This window comes from Tenrec ecaudatus, chromosome 18 (genome assembly GCF_050624435.1).
Source record: "Tenrec ecaudatus isolate mTenEca1 chromosome 18, mTenEca1.hap1, whole genome shotgun sequence".
NCBI lineage: Eukaryota > Metazoa > Chordata > Mammalia > Afrosoricida > Tenrecidae > Tenrec > Tenrec ecaudatus.
This window is the reverse complement of record NC_134547.1, coordinates 10,886,810-10,905,164: the sequence shown is the minus strand read 5'-3', so window position 1 is coordinate 10,905,164 and position 18,355 is coordinate 10,886,810. Positions and strand designations below refer to the sequence as shown.

At 57.5% G+C, this 18,355-nt stretch overlaps 1 protein-coding gene across 1 annotated transcript in view; it reads right to left on the bottom strand.

Moving 5' to 3' along the window:
* SLC8A2 (solute carrier family 8 member A2) overlaps positions 1-17,961 on the bottom strand; it is a 41,950-nt gene extending 23,989 nt beyond the window's left edge. Inside the window, exons 1-4 of the mRNA XM_075536278.1 lie at positions 17,832-17,961; positions 12,702-13,392; positions 6,029-6,699; positions 1,533-1,955 (exon numbers count right to left, since the gene is read on the bottom strand). Coding sequence (XP_075392393.1) covers positions 1,533-1,955; positions 6,029-6,699; positions 12,702-13,376 — 1,769 coding nt within the window. The 5' untranslated portion in view covers positions 13,377-13,392; positions 17,832-17,961. The remainder of the gene's footprint in view (positions 1-1,532; positions 1,956-6,028; positions 6,700-12,701; positions 13,393-17,831) is intronic.
* Positions 17,962-18,355: the final 394 nt, after the last annotated feature.

Genomic DNA, 18,355 nt, shown 5'->3' with positions numbered 1-18,355 from the left:
CTTGGGCAAGTCTACAGCGAAAGACTTCTTTAAAGAGTTCAAAAGCAAAGATATCACCTTGAGGACTAAGGGGTGCCTGATCCCAAAGCAGGATACTTTCAGTCGACTGGCATGTATGCAAAAGCTGGGTGACAAAGAAGGAAGACCGAAGAATTGATGCTGTTGAATCAGGGTGATGCTAATGAATATTGAAATACCATGAACTGCCAGAAGGAGACCCGGTGGCATCATGGTTACGTGCTGGGGTACTTACCACCGGGTTAGCAGTTCAAAACCACCAGTCGCTCCACGGGAGAAAAGCTAGCACTTTCTCTGACTCCTGAAAAGAGCTATAATCTTGGGAAACCCACAGGGGCAGTTCTACCCTGTCCTCCTATAAGGGTCATTCTGAGTCCGCATGGACTGGATGGTGGTAAGTTTGGTTGGGGTTCTGGTTGTGGTTAACCAGAAGAACAAATCAGTCTTGGAAGAAGTACAGCCAGAATGCTCCTCGGAAGTGAAGAAGGTGAGACGTCATCAAACATCCTTGGACACGTGATGAGGAGGACCTCATGCTTGGTCAGTGAAAATGAGCAAGTCCCTCGAGGAGACAGTGACATGACAGCTGCACCAATGGGCTCAAACATAACGCGATTGTGAGGATGGCCCCAGACTGAGCGCTGATTGGTTGTCTTGTACGTGGAGGTTGCTGTGAGGTGGATCCTACAGGTTGGGCACCTAGCAACAACATCCCTAGGTCCAACTCCATCCCTCCCTGCCCTTCCCCCAGCCTGGTCCCCAGACCAATTTACCTTACAGTCACTGCCCTACCACATGCCCCTGGCCCTGTCTTGATCGCCAACCGAGTAGCCCTGTCTCTGGCCCCGCCCACGCCCCTGGCACCACCCCTGACTCCACCCACAAACTGGTACTGCCCAACTCAACTCTGGCCCCATCCTTCATTTCAAGGTCAATGTATCCGACTGGCAATGCCTCTCTGAGCACACACACCCCCCTCGCCCACCCTCCACCCTCCCCCTCCGCACTGGCTCATCTCTCAGCCCCACCCAATTTTTCAGCAGTGCTAAGACTACCAGCACCCCCCAATTTCCAGGCTCTGCCCAATTGGGGGCCCGCCCCCTCTCCTGGCTGCTCCTAGGGTCCTAGTCCCACCGCATGTCAGCTTCTAGCCCCTCCCTGCGTCCCATTTTCAGACCCCACCCGGGCTTCCAGCCTCACCTCGGCTCAGCCTCGTCCCATTCCCAGGCCCCGCCCCACCCGTGTTAGCGTGTCCCTAGCTTCTAGCCCCACCCTATCCCTAGGCCCCGCCCCATCCCGGCCCCGCCCCCCCACGTGTTAGCGTGTCCCTAGCTTCTAGCCCCACCCTATCCCTAGGCCCCGCCCCATCCCGGCCCCGCCCACCCCACATGTTAGCGTGTCCCTAGCTTCTAGCCACACCCTATCCCTAGGCTCCGCCCATCCAGGCCCCGCCCCGGCTCCAGGCCCCGCCCCGGCTCCCGGGGCCACCCCCGCGCGCGCGCGCTCACGCTCACGTGGTCTCGTCGTCGCCGAACTCGAGCTCGCCGCACGCGTCCTCGTAGTGCACGCCGCCGCCACGCGCCGTGCCCTCCACCGTGCGGTAAGGCAGCCGCACGGTGCCGCGCGCGCCCGAGCTGCGCACCACGCGCACGTCCACGGTGCCCATGCACTCGCTCACGTGCAGCAGGCGGTCCTGGAAGGAGAAGATGCCCGCGTGGTCGTCGTCCAGGATGGTGACGGTGGCCAGCAGCGGCGCCACCAGCCGCCCCTTGGGCCGCCCGCCGCAGTCGGGCTCGAACATGCCCTGCGCGTCGCCCACGCGCAGGTTCAGCAGCCGCACGAAGAAGTGCTCGTCCTCCTCGAAGATGTCGTCGTCGATGACGCCGATGCGCAGCTCCTTCAGCGTCTCGCCCGGCTTGAAGACCAGCGTGCCCTCGCTGCAGGGGAACCAACCGGGTGGGGAGAGTGGGTGAGGGGGTGCACGCTGGTATGGGGAGGCAGGAAGATCCCCGGCAGGCTTCCTGGAAAAGGGGGCGCTCTCAGGAGCGCTCAGCGATGAGGGTGAACAGGTGTTAGGGGAATGCTCACCAGTCAAGGTGAGCTTCCCGGTGGCTGGGGCTGCTGAGTGCAAAGGAGGCTGAGTTGGTCCCCCATCCACCAAGGAAGGCTTATGTGTGAGGAGGGCGGAGGGAACAGGTAACGAAGGTGAGATCAGGGCAGACCGCCTGGAGGAGACTTAATGGAGAAGGCAGCTGGAGGCAGCAAAAGGAACCAGAACCCCAGATTCGTCACCACTGATCTCATGCCCATTCACAGCGATACGGGCGGGACGGGACGGGGCGGAACAGCCCCAGTGGATTTCCGAGACGTCCTCTTTGCAGGAGTAGAAAGCCTCCTCTTTCTCTCACGAAGGGACTAGTCGTTTTAAACCACTGACCTCACGGTGACTAGTCTGCCACCAGGGATCCTCAAAGAGGGAACAGCGCATGCAAATTCTCAGGGTACAGAGCGCCTGGGCTGTTAGTTCCACAGCCTGAGCTTCTCCCTGTCCTCAGGCATAAGAACCCCTGGGAGTCTCTTTAAGATGTAGATCTGAGTCCCTAACTCTTAGACTGCATTTCTCACAAGCGCTTGTTGGGCTGTGAGTTCTCTGGGGCTGTGGATCTTACTTTGAATAGCAGACAAAAGGGACCTTGTTACTTCTCCACCCCATCTCTCAGTAAGAAGCTTTTTGTCTCTCAAAAGAAAGCCCACACTCCCTAACTCAACATCATTCCTGTATTCAACAAACACGACCCAAGTGTCTGTTTGGTGCCCAGCCATGTGACCAGGACCCTGCTTCAAAGAACTCACGGCCCATCAGAAAGTCCTATCAGTGACAGTTACTCACAGGATGATTGAATGCTAGTGCATTCACCCAACAGAGATGGAGGAGCACCTGCTGGGTGCCAGGCACGGTCCTGCTGGGGGAAACGACCCCCCAACGGGATGAGATAAAAGCCCCTGCCCTGGTGACACTTCTGATCAAGCACCATAAACAGTTGTGTGATATGGTGCCCGGTGGAGATGGAGCTGTGGAGGTGAGGGCGTGGAGAGTGAGGGGAAGGGGCTGTGTGGAGTAGGGTGATCCTGGCAGAGGGAACAGCCCACGCGAAGGTCCTGAGGTAGGAGCAGGCCTGGAGTGTGGGAGCAACAGAGAGGAGACCAGTGTGGCTCGGGAGGGAAGAGCAAGAAGAGGTGGGAGCGGACGTCAGAAAGGGCACGGGCAGCTATTCCAGGGCCTCGGTTGGTCCTGCTGAGCACTGCGGTGTTTCCTGCAAAGGGAGGCTCCTGAGCAAGTGAATGATAGAACTTGATTTCCATTTTTAAGAGGGATAGCATAAAGCGGATGCTCTTCCCGGGAGGTAGGATGAGGCCGTGACATGAACACGGTCAGGGGTGAGCCTCTGGGAGGGGATGGGGAATGAGAACTCCTCGGGGCACCACTGAGGGCATCAAATGACTCTGGGCATTTGTGAATCTCAGAAATCTCATTGCCCCCACCTCTGCCCCACCCCATCTCACCAGGAACAGCAGGGCTCAGCACTGCTTCTTAAATGTGCTTTTGATTGGTCAAAATGATCACTGTTGTTGCTATTACTGTTGGTGGTGTTTGGGCGACCCCATGCACCGTGGGATTGGACCCTTGTGAGGCGTTGGCTGATCTTTGGGTGTGTATGGCCAGGCCTGTCTTCCTAGTCCATTTCTGTCTGGAAGCTCCGCTGAAACCTGTTGGGCATCATGAAACACACACGCTGGGCATGAGTGCACTGGGCAGGAATCAAACCCAGGTGCAAGCATGGAAGGTTAGAATTCTACCACTGGGCCGTGAGGTTTAGACCAGAACCGACGGGTCTTGTGTGCCTGCTTCCAGGACATAATGAGGAAGCATGGCTTTGTAGGAGTCCTTCTGAAAGGGTCCCACCTGAAACAAGACAAGTCCAGGTTGAGGACTGGTCGGCGAAGGGACCGACCTGCCATCTTCTAAAGGGTCAGGGGTCACAAAAGCCATGGGAACGTGGAGGAGTTGGTCCAGGCAGAAGGATCCTCAAGAGACCTGGCAACCAAGTGCAAAGGGAGGTTCTGAGTGAGCTTGGATGGGAAATCAGGAGGGAGGGGGAGACAGAGAGAGGAAGGGAGGGAGGGAGGAGGAAGGGAGGGAAGAAGCTTCCCTGATGGATATCAGTGGGATGGCCGAGGACATGGGAACAGAAGACTGGACTGAGTGTTCATATTGATGCTTTGTTAAATTTCCGGAGCGTGATCGCCCTCGGGCATTTCTGCAGGAGCTGGTCATTCTTCTTAGAAGAGGACAATCAAGTATCCCGTGGGGGAGGGGCCCTGCTGTTCACAGCCCGCTCTCAGATAGGTTCCCGATCACGTGTATTCTTCTCTACGCGAGAGAGGATGCAAGAGGGGAAGATTCGGTGAGTCTGGGAGAAGGGAGTCATGGGGTCCACGAACACGGTCCTGACAGGCCTGCTGTCGGTGGGAAAATAGTCCAAATAGAACCTCGGGGATGAAAAAGAACATGGAGGATTGTAGGTGCCAGGTATCAACAAGAAGAAGGCTAGGGTCACAGTGACAGACCTTCTGTTCCAACAAGGACACGAAGAACCTGAGAAGACGAACGCTTAGGATCCCGAAGCCGGAGGTCAGTTAGAACAACAATGTCTTTGATCCTGTCCCTAGCTGCCCTTGACTTGATGGCCCATCCCCTCCCTGTGTGTGTACAACTGCCCCAGGTGGTTTTCAACGTGAAGGATTTGGAGCAAAGGTTAAGGTCTGTCTTGAGGTGCCTCTGAACCTTTGGACCACCAACTGCTCAACTCCTGGTAAAGCAATCAAAATGTTGAACTGAGGGAGGTGGGGAGGGGAAAGGAGCTGACCCCCCAGGGCTCAAGTAGAAAGGAAATTTTTGAAAATGATGATGGCGACCTGTGTACAAATTGGACACCATGGATGGATGGTGATATGAGTTGTACGAGCCTCCAATAAAATGATATTTTTTAATGTTGAACTCTCTTGGTCTCTTAGAGTCTTAGGGGCTTCAATCAAAGAGCCCTAAGACCACCATGCTGTTTGAGATCATGCTTACTCTGGAGAAACGAAGGCCTACAGGGTCACTCTAACCCATCTGGGGCCTCGGTGTAAATTTAGCCAAAGGTATCTTTCTTTAAGACATTTCCAAGAGTCCCCCTAGACATGGAATTCTTCTACCTTGTCTACTCTGTGAACAGAGGCTCCTGAGCTACTGTGCGTTTATGCCGGGCACAACCTCAGCAGCTGTTCATGACAGCCCTACCTGCTCAGATGGAGGCAGAGCCCAGTCAAACGAACAGGACCCAGGACTAAGCTCAGACTAGAACCCAGCTCTCAGACGCCTTGATCAATGATGCCAGGGCCTGTGAATGCTGCCTGGGATGGGCGCAGGGGCACAGTTAGGAAGGGGGCAGCTCTTCCCTGAGCTCTTTGGTTCCACCATCAGGCAGAAGGTACTCCTAGATCCTCGACAGCTCAGGCCCAAGGTCAAATGAGAGGCTGGCTCAGAGTTCAAGGTAGGGCCAGGGTCCTCTAGGCCTAGGGAAAGGGGGAAGAGTGACCGCAGGGAGACATGGGGTGGTGAGGGAAGAGCATGGGTGGTTGGCCAATTATGCCCCATGAGACTGATGGCAGAGCAAAGACCTTCGCACCGCAGTGCCCCCTGAGGACGGCTGGGGAGGCAGCGGGCAGGGGTGGGAGATGAAGGTGGCTCCAAGCCCCAGGAGGATGGAGGATGACTTCAACCAGCAAGCCAGGTGGGTGGAGATGGATTCATTTGCTCCTGAAGAATGAATGGAGACTGCCGGTAAAAACAGGTTAGGAGAGCAACCAGGAGATGGACCAGCATGATGGGACCCCACAACTGGCCAACAGCCAACCTTCCCCGCCCAGCCACCCCGGGGTGGCGCGCTGGGGCCCCGGCACCCACCTGTACTCATAGTCGGAGCCGGCCTTGGCCGAGCCGTCCTCGGTGCGGTAGTCCACGTAGAAGGTGCTGTTGCCCTCGCCGCCCTGGCAGGTGACGGACAGCAAGACGGAGCCGCAGTTCTCCAGGCAGTGGTAGAGGCTGGGCTCGAAGTAGATGCGGCTGGCCCCATCGTCCTCATCCTCACCTGAGCCCTCGGTGGGCGTGGCCCTGCGCGACGCGTCCGCCGCGTGTCTGCGCAGCACGTTGCCCGCGCCGGTCATCAGCCGCGTGGCCTGGATGCGGTAGAAGGCGCGGCTCTTCTGCTGGTGGAGCAGGGCGTAGTAGTTGGCGATGCCCACCAGCTGCTCCAGGTCCTTGTCCGGGTGCTTCTGTTTCAGGTCCTTGAGGATCTGGATGACCTCGCGGCGGCTGGCGTCCAGCTCGCGGGCCTCTTCCGGGCTGGGGCCCAGGCCGCCCAGCTCGGCCACTGACCCCTCGGCGGCGCCCACGAACGTGCCGTCCATCTCGATGCTCTTCGGGGGGTCGCCCTCGGCGCCGATGATGATGCCGCTGCGGGGGTCGGTGCGGTAGCGCTTGTACACGTACTTGTAGAAGAGCAGCCGCTTGTCGGCCATCCAGGCGAACACCACGCACACCGGGAAGAAGACCAGGGTCAGCAGCGCCTCCCACACCTGCGGGAGGCCGCGGCGTCAGGACCGGCCGCTAGAGGGCGCCCGCCCCGCCCCGCCGCCAGGGGGCGCCAGCTCCCCCACGGCCTTCTGGGAGTGTCTGTGCCCCGCCCCGCCGCCAGGGGGCGCCAGCTCCCCCACGGCCTTCTGGGAGTGTCTGCGCCCCGCCCAGTCTCGCTCTTCCTCTCCTGCTGCTCTACCCGCTGGACCTGCTCCTCCCAGCCAGCAGGGGCGCCCACTGGATCCCAAGGCCTCTGGGGGCTCTCAGCATCTCCCTTTCTTGACCATTCCTCTCCCTCTCCCCTCACCTGTCTCCCTCTCTCCCTCCCTCCCTCTCCAGTCTCTTCTTCTCTGCCTCTCCCCACTTCTGGCCGATGGCCTCTCTCTCCATGGACCGCCACCCATCTTTCTCTCTGTGTCCCTCCTTTTGTTTCTGTTTGTCTCCCCCTGCCCCCCCACACACCCCCAGGCTGGGAGTGTCTGTGTCTCTGCCTCTTTCCGTCTCTGCCTCTGTCTCTCATTTTCCTCTTTCCTCCTCCGCTGCCTTGGCTTCTTTGCCCACCACCCCCTTTTCTCATTTCTTGAAACTGCTAGTTCCTGGCCCCGTGTCCTTCTGTTGCACCTTCTTGTAGATTCCGGCTGCTTCCACGGTGGGGTCTCTTCTCGTTCACTACGCGTCTCTCCAGAGCGACCTCTACCTCTCTCTCCCTGCTGGGGCTTCCCCTGCCCTTTGAGCTAGCTCTTCCTCCATCCACCGTCCACATTTTATGTCACCGGGTGACAGTGACAGAACAGGAATGACGGGGATGCCACGCACCATGCCCGCTTCTGCGAGTTTCCAGCAGTCAGCCACCCAAACCTGCCACGCCTGGTTCACCTGACCCACATGACCATATACGGACATGTTATTGCCTCAGACCAATGGCTACCTGCCAAGTACCCCCGGCCTGCCGCTCCCCCATTGTAAGCTCTTAAAAGTGAAATTCTGTTGCTCTCCAGCAGCTGCTATCTCCTGGTGAGACAGCCTGGCAGATCGCTCCTCTCACTAGAGCCTGGCAAGCCCGTGTTAGCTCCTGAGTGACCTCTCACCGAGGACCCACATGGCCTCAGCCACCACCAAGTGACAGAAGTCCCCATCCAGCAGTGCCAACCTCCAGCTTCCTTCCTTCATCTCTTTACCTCTGTGTTTCCTCCCTCCTCCATTATGCCACGGACACACACACACACACACACACAGTGTCGGCTCACACTGTCCCACACTCCCTCTCTGCTCCATTCTCCCAAAGCCCCTCCTCTGCTACTCCCCAGTAACCACAGTATTGGCCGGCCTGGGTCTCGATCAGGCGACCACCCTGACAGAAGCACAAGCTCAGTCTCGCCCATCTCGGCCTCAGAAAACGGCTCCCACGTTGGCCTGGCTGCTTCTTCACAGAGAAGAGGAGGTTCATTCCCAGTTCAGACCCCGCTTCGAAAAGAACCATGCCGATCCATGAAGCTGAATCATGGTTCGATTTTAAGACTGTGGGTTTAAAGGTTTGTCTAAGCTTCATGGGTTTTTATGAGAGTGTGTTCTACATTTATCCCCTTTTGATCAAGGTGCCTCTATTGGATCTTCGTCCAAAGTAGTCAGCAAGGGTAGTCGGGCACCATCTAGTTCTTCTGGTCTCATGGCAAAGGAGGCAGTTGTTGGGGGAGGCGGGCAATGAGCCACACATGCCACGTGCCCCTCCTGCTCCTGACTCTCTTTATTCCTCCGCTGTTCCAGGTGAACAGAGGTCACGTGTACCTGGGGGCAGGGGGTGCTCATAAGGCTTAAGACCTGGGCACCATCCAACGAACCAGACAGAAGCACCACACTTACATGTTTGGGCCAGTGACCTGGGGCGCCCCTGAAACACTCCGTAACGTTTTCAGTGGCTGGTCCTTGGATCAGTGGGCGTGCCTCTCTTCCTAAGCGCCTCTGTGTCAATTCAAACAGAGGATGAAGCCATCTGAGCCACCCTGGGACTCACTCATGTACTGTTGTTGTGAGAGGCTGATGAGTGGAGATTCAGACGCGCAGTGACCCCCTGCAACAGGTCACATCTTGACCAGAGCGCACAGCCACGCCGCTGGGTGGGTTTAAACCGCCCACCTTTCCCATCAGCAGCTGAGTGCTTAACTGTGGAGCCACTAGGGCTCCTCCCTCAAAGACCACAAACACCACACCCATCACCATCAAGTCAATTCCGACTCATAATCTGGCTGTCTCTGGATGGAGCAGAAAGCCTCATCTTTTCCCTGCAGAGCATCTGGTGGGTTTGAACTGCTGACCTCCCGGTTAGTCCCTGAGCACTTAACCATGGCGCCACCAGGACTCCTCCCCGCCATGAGTATCCAAAACCAAACTCAATGCCACCGAGCAGAATCTGACTCACGGTGACCTCAGAAGACAAACTACAACTGTCCCTGTGGGTTTCCGAGGCTGTGAATGTCGACAGGAGCAGACAGCCTCGTCTTTCTTCCAAGTAGCGGCTGGTGGGAGCAAACTTGTAACCCACTACCATGCCACCAGGGTCCCTGGTACAGAGACAGGTTCGTCCATGCTAAGATTAGTTACAGAACATGTACTCTCATTGAGGAAAGCCATGCTAAGCCAGTGCTTCCCAGAGTGGGTGATAGCACCCCCTGGGTGGGGGGTGGGCATTGGAATAACCCAAAGGGGCTGGGCTGCAAAAGCAAATGCCTACACTTTATCCCAGATGCTGGGTTATAGGATGAATGTCTGTAATCACCAGGAGATTGCCGAGTGATTTTTATTTTTCCTGAAAGGCAACAGGAGGCCACAATAAGTTTGGGAATCTATGTTCTTGGCCCTGTTCCACACTGGGCCATTCGGTTGTTCCTCCCGGCAGTCTTCCTGACTGAGGTCGGTTCTGTGGCGACCCCATTCGGCAGATGGGCAAACGGAGGCAAGGAGAAGCTGCCGTGTAAGCAGGTCCCCTAGCCGGTAAGCAGCAGAGGTGGGTGGGATTTGAAGCCAGGCCCTCTGGCGCCAAGACCTACGCATCGAACTCAAGACTTCTATGGCCAAGAATTTCAGCGTCAGAGTATCTGAGAGCAAAGGGGCCGTAACAATGCGTTTGCTTTAAATAGAGGGCCTTGGCTGGATGAGTCAGAGATGACTGGTTTGGATCAGCGCCATCCTGGTTCAGGTGTGACCATGGAGGCCCAGAGAGGGCAGGGCTTTGCCCAAGGCCACACAGCCATTCTGGAGAACTTGGAACTGGGTTTCTGTCCTCTCACACCTCCAGGGCCCTGCCTCCAGGTCGTCTTTATCTAGGGAGCCCTGCTGGCTTATGCACTGGCTGCTAACAGAAGATCAGCAGTTCAAAATCACCAGCCACTCCATGGGAGAGAGAGGAGGCTTTCGACTCCCATAGACGTTTAATTTTAATTAGTTTGTGCTTTTAGAGGAGCTGTTAGAAAATGTTTGGAAAAAATACATACAAAAAAAGAAAATGTTTGGGAAACGATGATGGCAACTTATGGACAAATGTGCTGGACACAATGGACGGATGGATTGTTAGAAGACTGTAAGAGCCACCAATAAAATTATTTATAAAGAAATAAAGAGCAACAGTCTGGGAACCCCACAGGGGCAGTTCTACCCTTGTCCCGTAGGACTGCTCTGAGTTGGAAATGACTCGGTGGCAGTGAGGTGAATTTGTCTAGTACCAGTTCTTCCAAGACTTTAGGGACAATGTCTCATGTGTTCTGGTCCCCATGTGACTCCCAGAGGGGTCCCCGGGGGGCTGCTTCCCCACCCGGTGCTGTGACATTTTATTCTCTCTCTGTATTTCCCACAATTCCTTCTCAGAAAACATCTCCTCCATCCCCAACGCTATTCCCACCTTTCACTCACGGTGTTTATAATTCTCACAGCATTCATTCATTCATCCAAACACCGTCCTTTTTAACAGCACATGAAGCTCAGTGCCCACAGCCAGGCATCAAATGTAGTAACTTTCTGTCTCTCTCTCAGTCGTCTTCTGGGGCTACTACTATCTCCCCCTCTCCTCCCTGGAATCTCAGATCCCTTCCAATTCAACCTCACTGCCATCAAGTCAATGCTGACTCATAGCAACCCTATAGGACAGGGCAGACCTGCCCCTGTGGGTCTCCAAGACTGTCACTGTTTATTGTGGAAGCCCTGTCTTTCTCCCGAGAAGCTGGCTGGCAATTTCAATCTGCTGACCAGGGCTTAATGTATTGTCTCATCTGCAAAACCTTTTTATACCTACAGCTTCGGGTCTTTCCTACTAAGCAACTATAACTAGCAAAAATCTGCCAGAAAGGCAAGAATCACACACACACACACACACACTCAAATATACGCAGAGACACACACAAACTGATACATACATGCACACAGACAAACACACACAGTCACACACACCATACAGACACACACTATACACACACAAACACATACAGACACTGAAACCAACACACACACACCAACACAAACATACACACAAACTGATACATACATGCACATAGACAAACACACACATACACACACCACAGACACACACACAAACACATACAGACACTGAAACCAACACACACACACACACCAACACAGACACACACACACACACACCAATGGGACCTGCGTCCCTTGCATTAAATTACGCATGTGGGCGAATGAACGAGGCCAACCATGTGCATGCGAGACTTTATGCAAAGACGGAGGGTTTGTGGGAAATAACTGGGGGGGGGCGGGGCAGATATTTTAAAGGAAAACTATGCACACCTTCAGGTTCAGGCTCTCCGACAGAGGAGGGGCTGATCATTATGCAAATGTAGGTGTAAATGATGCAGCTGCGGGGTCAAAATGTCAACCTCACAGGGATAAATTATGCAAAGTGGCCACCAGGTTCTGTACCTGCGGCGCCGAGGACATGTGGGTTTAAATGACATCGGAGTGGCATCGGCGATCCGGCCTTCGGCCATCAAGGCAGGGTAATGAATGAATTATGCAAACCGTGGCCGCATCTCTGGCAAAGACGGGTAATGAGCCCGGTGATGGGGCAGATGTGGGCCTGGCGTCGTCCTCCAAGCCCGTGGGTAAATTATGCAAAGCACACCGAACGACCCAATCGCTGTCAAGGAACACTTGCCAGGATGGTGCGCGCAGAGCGTGAATTAGGTAGGAGGATGAATTAGGAGAGGGGATGCTGGCTCATTGCAGAAAGGGAAGACATGAGGCACAAGGCAACCGCGACATAGCAAAAACAGGGGAACGCCGCTGGCCAACACCCGGCTCGGCTGTGACATGCAGCACAGCATGAACCATACAGGTCACGGGGGCACCACGGGGACCAGGGGGGTGGGGTGGGGTGCAGGTGGCCTCTCCAAGAGGAAGACAAACGGAGCAGATAAAAGAGACTTTTTTCCTCTCTCCCTCCGAACTTCGTGAAGCCCCCTTGTACACGCAGGACAGCGTCTCTATATCGTCAGCTTTCTGAGACGGCCCTTCTGCGTGGGTAGGTGCCAAGGTCCAGTGGGCACGGTGCAAGCAGCGGCCCCTCCGTGCAGAGGAGCCCTGCAGGGCCTGACATCCAGAGACAGGTCTGTGAGCGCCCGCCAGACGCCAACCATCCCTGGTACCCTTTCGCCCCCATTAATGCACAGTGCGCGACCTGGAAGACCACACCCAGCGGCCCTCAGAGGTGCGCACGCCTGGGTGCAAATACCTGGAGCCCAGAGACCCCTCCCTACCCACCCACTCTGGATTCCGTAGGTGCACAGGCCTCTGGGAGATTGTCCTGGCTCGACCTGACTTGCCCTCTTTAAACGCCGTGCCATTGGGCAGCACGCCACCTGCATGACCACGCCTGGCAGCCCCAGGATGCCAGCCGGCGTTGAGGCCAAACACACGAAGCTCCCCAAGCCCAGGGAATCCCTACTGTGTGTGTGTGTCTGTGTGTGTGTGTGTCTGTCCCTGGATCCTTGCTCACCTGCACCACGCCCGGGGAGAAGACGGCAAGGATGAGATAGAGCCAGACGTAGGCGAAGATGCTCCAGGAGGCGGTGACAAAGAAGACCCTCAGGTGCTTAATCTTGCGGCACTCGCCGGCCGGGATGACGTAGACGCACACGGCGATGACCACGAACATGTTGAAGGCGGCGCTGCCCACGATGGTGCCCGGGCCCAGCTCGCCAGCCTGGAAGTTGTGGCCGCAGACCTCGATGACGGACAGCAGGATCTCGGGGGCCGAGGAGCCCAGGGCCATGAGCGTGAGGTTGGACACGGTCTCGTTCCAGATGCGGACGGTGCCCACGCTGGTCTCGCCATTGGCCTTGGTGATGGTGATCTCCTTCTCCTTGGACGTGATCACCTCGATGGACGCCATGAAGCGGTCGGCGATGATGGACACGCCCAGGAACATGTAGACCATGGCCACAAAGTAGACCACGGCCCGGGCCACCTTGTCACCCAGAGATGGGTCGTCGGGCTCCCACACAGGCAGCAGGACCCCCGGCTGGCAGCGGTTGGATCCCTGGCAGGTCCCTAGGCTGGCGTCACTGTCATTGGCTGGGGGAGGCGATGGGGAGGGGGTCGGGGTGGCCATCCCTGTGCAGGGGGGGGCTCCCAGGAGGAGTGCGACCCCCACCAAGGCCAGGGGAGCCATGGAGCGTGGAAGGGTCCTGTGGAGGGGAAGGGGGTGGCGGAAGGTAAGTCAAGACTAGGAGGGAAATGAGGCCCAAGGCAGGGAGGGCAGGATGGAGGGGGAGACACAGAGACAGAGAGAAGGTGAGAAAGATTCGGAAGGAGGGAGAATTCCTCCTGCCTTGCGGGAGGGAAAGTTCAGCTGGCTCGATGGCAGCCGCCCGCGGCGCGCACTGTGAGCCAGCAATTCTGCTCCTCAGGACATACCCCCCAAGAACCATATGTCCGCCCAAAGTCTGCAGCCAAGAATGTTCATACCAGCTTTATTTTTAATGCCTCCCATCTGGAAACACCTCTCCGAGCAGACGCCGCTTAGGCAGTAAGGATGGATCTGCACGGAGCACCATGGTGGGGACACACCGTGGAATACGGCACAGCAGCGAACAAGGAGCGGCCTTTGGATGCACCCAGGAGCACACACAGGTGAATCTCTCACAGGCGTGACGATGGGCGAACGAAGCCAGGCACAGGCAGACACAGACTGCACTCGGCCCTGTGCGGGGCTGGGAGCTGGAGGCCACATAGACACAGGGGGTTCCACCCTGGCCCTCTCGGGGCTCCTGCCTGGGGCTGTGATGGATATTGGGGTGCCCGTATCTCACAGGTGGAACGGAGAGAAGCTGCTGGAAGATCTCTCCCTTCCACACAGAGAGAGCATTTCTCTCTGCGATCGTGGCCAGTCTGTCTGTCTGTCTGTCTCTGTCTGTCTCTCATCTTCTGGGTCTCTGATCTGGGCTTTTTCTAGATTTCTGTAAGTTGTACAATCACTCAGCAGCGATGATAAAGGAGGCCCTGCGTCTGGCTTTTCGGTCCCATTTGGGGACTGGGGTGGGTCTCTCCTCCCTCAAGGCTCCCCGCTGCTCTGGTCTTGGGGGTGGAGCAGCCATTCCTCTACATTCCCCTTCACAACACACCGGCTTGCGATGCTCCCTCAAGTCCCCAGCCTGGTCCCCAAGACACCATCCTATCTGTTCCTCCTCTCGCTTTCTGACCCCGTCTCCTACCCTTTCTGGCTCACCCTCCGTTGGATGCAGCCACACCTGCAGGTCTGCCAACCTTGGCTCAGCCCCTCTTGGCTCGCCCGCTGGTGTGAAATACCATCGTGTGGTGCCCAGCCTGCACCACCGTACCCTGGGGCCCTCCGATGGGAGCGTGCATCTAGGCAAACGCCCACGCTCTCCGGGCCCAGGGACCCACCACTCTGGATTCTGCAGACACACATGCACCGAGGATGAAGAGGAAACCGAACTGAAACGGCTTCCCCCAACCCCATCCGACGTTCCTACCTCGCGGCCTTTGCACATGCTCTGTGCCCGTTTCTGAAATCCTCTTCCCCAAACAGCCACAAACCCTACTCCCTCTTCCCCCACCCCACGTCTCCAGGTGTCACTCAGTGCAACCTTTTCAGACCACCCTCTCTCAAGCACACACGTGCGTGTACACACACACACACACACACACACACATCCCTAGGGAAGACCTCGCCCATTTCGCAGTTGAGAAAATCCAAGCTCAGAAAGGGGAAATAACGTGTCCAAGGTCACACAGCGCCAAACCCAACCCACGCCTTCCAGTTTCTCTCAGGTGAAAGAGGGGAGGGGGGCCCCCACTCCCAGCTCCTCTTGTCCCACCCTCACGTTGCCATGGCCACCCAGTAGCCAATTAAAAAGAGAAGAGAGAGGAAGTGGGTTTGCCTCTCACCCTCTGGGACCTCTCTCTGGACCACCAGTCTCACGTCTCCCATTTCTGTCTGAAAAGTTCTTATTGGAGTCTAACCCACAACCTTCTCCGTACACACACCCACATCCCCGCAGGTTGGGAGCTGGCTCCTGTGGGGGCGAGAGGCAGATTGTTGGCAGAATTTCCTCAAGAGGGAAGGGGTAAGGGATGGGAGGTGTGTGTGTGTGTGTGTGCTCAAGGGAGGGGGTTATTCTTAAAGGGCCACCACACAATTAGCCCCCTCAGCAAGGCCCCTAATGATACATCTAATTAGCATCCCCCTAATTAGCAACAACTTAGGCATAATTACAAACCCACCAGGATGCAAAGCAAAGACTCCCTGCTTGCTCGCTCTCTCAGCTTCTCCCTCTGCCTCCCAGCTTTCTAGAAACACGAGGGTATGGGGTAGGATGGGCGGGAACACCTCGGTGTCAAGAACACCTATTTCTGGGATGGACTACGGCCTAGGAAGTCCTCCCTCCAGTCCAGCTACCTGTCCCTCCTACTGCACTCCCCAAGAAGAGGAGCAGAAACAGTGATGGATGGGGCACTTTCATGCCGGCGGCCCAGCTCAATTTTTGCCGGTAGAAACCCAGCCTGCTCTCCCTGGGGCTTTGGCAGAGCAGGGGGTTCGGGAGAAAAAAAATCATTCGATCAATGTCTATGAAAAGAGGTGTGAGCCTGGTCCCCAGGGAGCTGGGACTGCCCAGCCTCCTGCCTGCCCACCAGCAGTCCTGAAACCGAATCCCTGTTTAGCATGCAGGGGCAAAAAGATCAGATGGAGCTCAGGGTGAGAGCCGGCAGGGCAGATGGCACACGTGTACACATCTCCCTCAGCCATCTCCCTCCAGCCTGGTGGGCCCCGACGGCCAGCTGGGTCCATGGTGAGAGCCCCTGTTCCACCTCTCCTGCCCCTAAGGAGTCAATAAGGGGGAGGGGCCTCCGGATGGAGTGGGGCTTCTGGCTTAGGCGTGGGCCCAGTCTGACGTGCCAGGTGGGATCCCATGCCTGAAGCTGCTGCCACCTTTTGGAATGAGGATGGGTGGCAGTTCTGACGGTGTTTGTGGTGGGGGCTGGGGTTTCCAGTGTCCCTGAGCCAGGTGGCGGGGGCTCAAGCTGCCAAACACGCCCATTCCCAGCCATGTCCCCAGGCCAGAGGGTCACCCACTCCCAGGGTTTCCGTGTTCGGAACTTCTAGGGACACCTCTGGCTCGTGGTGGGTCAGCTGAGGCCCAGAGAGAGGACAAGTCCAGGGAAGCCACACAGCTGCGGGCTCAGAGGTGGGAACTCCAGGTGAGGGGCTGCTCACTCAGGAAGCTTCAAAGCCCAATGGAGTCCCCCATGGGCACTGTCACACAGGGTGGTGGCCGCCTCGTCCAGGGCCCTGGAGTTGGTGAGCACACTCATGGGAGGCAGCCTGCACCCAAGACGCTGTCAGGCTCACAGGCCTGTCATGTCACTGAACTCTCCGCCCCTCCTCTCGGAGCCCCCCTGGTCCTCAAGCAGGGAAGAGGATACCATGTCCAGGGACCTCTGGACCGACAGGGCCCTCTTGTAGCACTTCCCAAGAGGAAGGGAAACTCCCCCACTGGGAACCGAGCTCAAGACTTGCACACTGCCTCACCGCAGCCTCGCCTCACCCTCAACCTCACCCCCGCCTCACCCTCACCGCTGCCTCACCGGGAGAGGGAAGGGGGTGAGACTGCAGGAAGGGCTGGCCTGGAACAGGAAAGGCACCTGATGTCTGTCAAAAGGATGATGGAAGCCAGGAAACAGACAAACAGCAAGAGGTAGGGAAGTCAGACCGCAGGAAGGACCGGCCCAATCCCTGCAGCAAAGGATACAGGTTAGTTAGCCTGCAAGAAGGACAGGCTTTAGAATCCCAGAAACCAGGCAAGGGGAGAGGGGATCCTGTGCACTCAGAGAACACTAAGCTGAGAGAGAGGAGTTTGGGGGACTCCAGGTTTTCCTGGGGAGTCCTCTGTAGGTGTGTGTTTGTTGAGGGGGGAGGATCTTCTTTTGACTCTCTCCCTCTTCCCTGGGGAGGGAAAGGTGTCTAAGAAGTGTCTGTAGGCTTGTCTAAGAAGCAGAGATGGAGATAGCTGGAGACCAGAGACCCGAGAAGAGAACCCAGCGAGGGAGACAGGGGAGAGAAAAGCAACTTGCAGATGGGGAGGAGGCAGACACAGTTGATGAGGGGGCTGAGAGACTGAGAAGGAGACTGGGCAGCGAGAGACCAGGGAAGGGAGAGAGGGAGGGAAAGCGCTCCACAGGAGAGACCCCAGAGAGCCTGAAAGATGAGCCCCAGACACAGGAAGGAGGGGGCGAAAGGTGGTGACGGCAGGCGGGGGTGGGGTGGGGTCTTCCTCAGAGGTGGTGGGAACAGGGTGTTCTCTGCTCCCCCTGACAGCGTCCAGGAGCCCCTTCTTCCCCAGCCCCCACCCCACTGGACAGCAGGAGGGGGCCGAAGATGTTGGGGGCTGCAAGTGCCCCCCCACCCCACTGAAGGGGGTGGCCTTAGAACCCGAGTCTGGGATACGCAGACCCCCCACCCATCCCCAAGGAGATAAGGAAGAGCGGCCCCCCCTAGGGCTCTTCTAACCCCCTCACCGGGCGGGCCGCGGGGGGTGGGGGAAAAGGGGGGATAGAATCCTGTCTTTCTCCCACGACACCCCCCAAAAAACTAGGGATCTCTTACCTGCCGCTACGGCCTGGAGCAGGTCCCCCAGAACTGGGCTGGCCGTGGTGGGCGACTCCGCCCGGGAAGGAGAGGGAGAGAGGGAGAAAGAGGGAAAGAGCCGAGAAGCTGGAGACTGAGAGGGAGAGCCGGGGAGGGAGAGGGGATGGAGGGCGGAGGGGGAGGGACCCGGGGGAGGGAGGGGAGCGGCGGGGGCGAGCTGGGAGGGGGGAGGAGGAGCCGGAGAGGGAGGGGAGGAGGTGGAGGCGGGCGCGGGAGGCTTGGGGAGGGGCCTGGCGAAGGGAGGAGCCCGCGGGCGCCCGCCTCCGACCCGACCTGCGGGCGGTTCAGCACCAGGAGCGGGGACAGCGGCAGCACGCGCGCGCCGGTGCCTGCACGACCCACGCGTGTGCACGCGCGCACACAGCTTCAGATCCGTGCCCATTTGCCGGGCAGGACCTCCCGCCGGGCTCACACCGCACAGGCCCTCCTCCAGAAAGCCGGGGGACAACCACAGACGGACTTCAGCATCCTGCTCGCCAGAG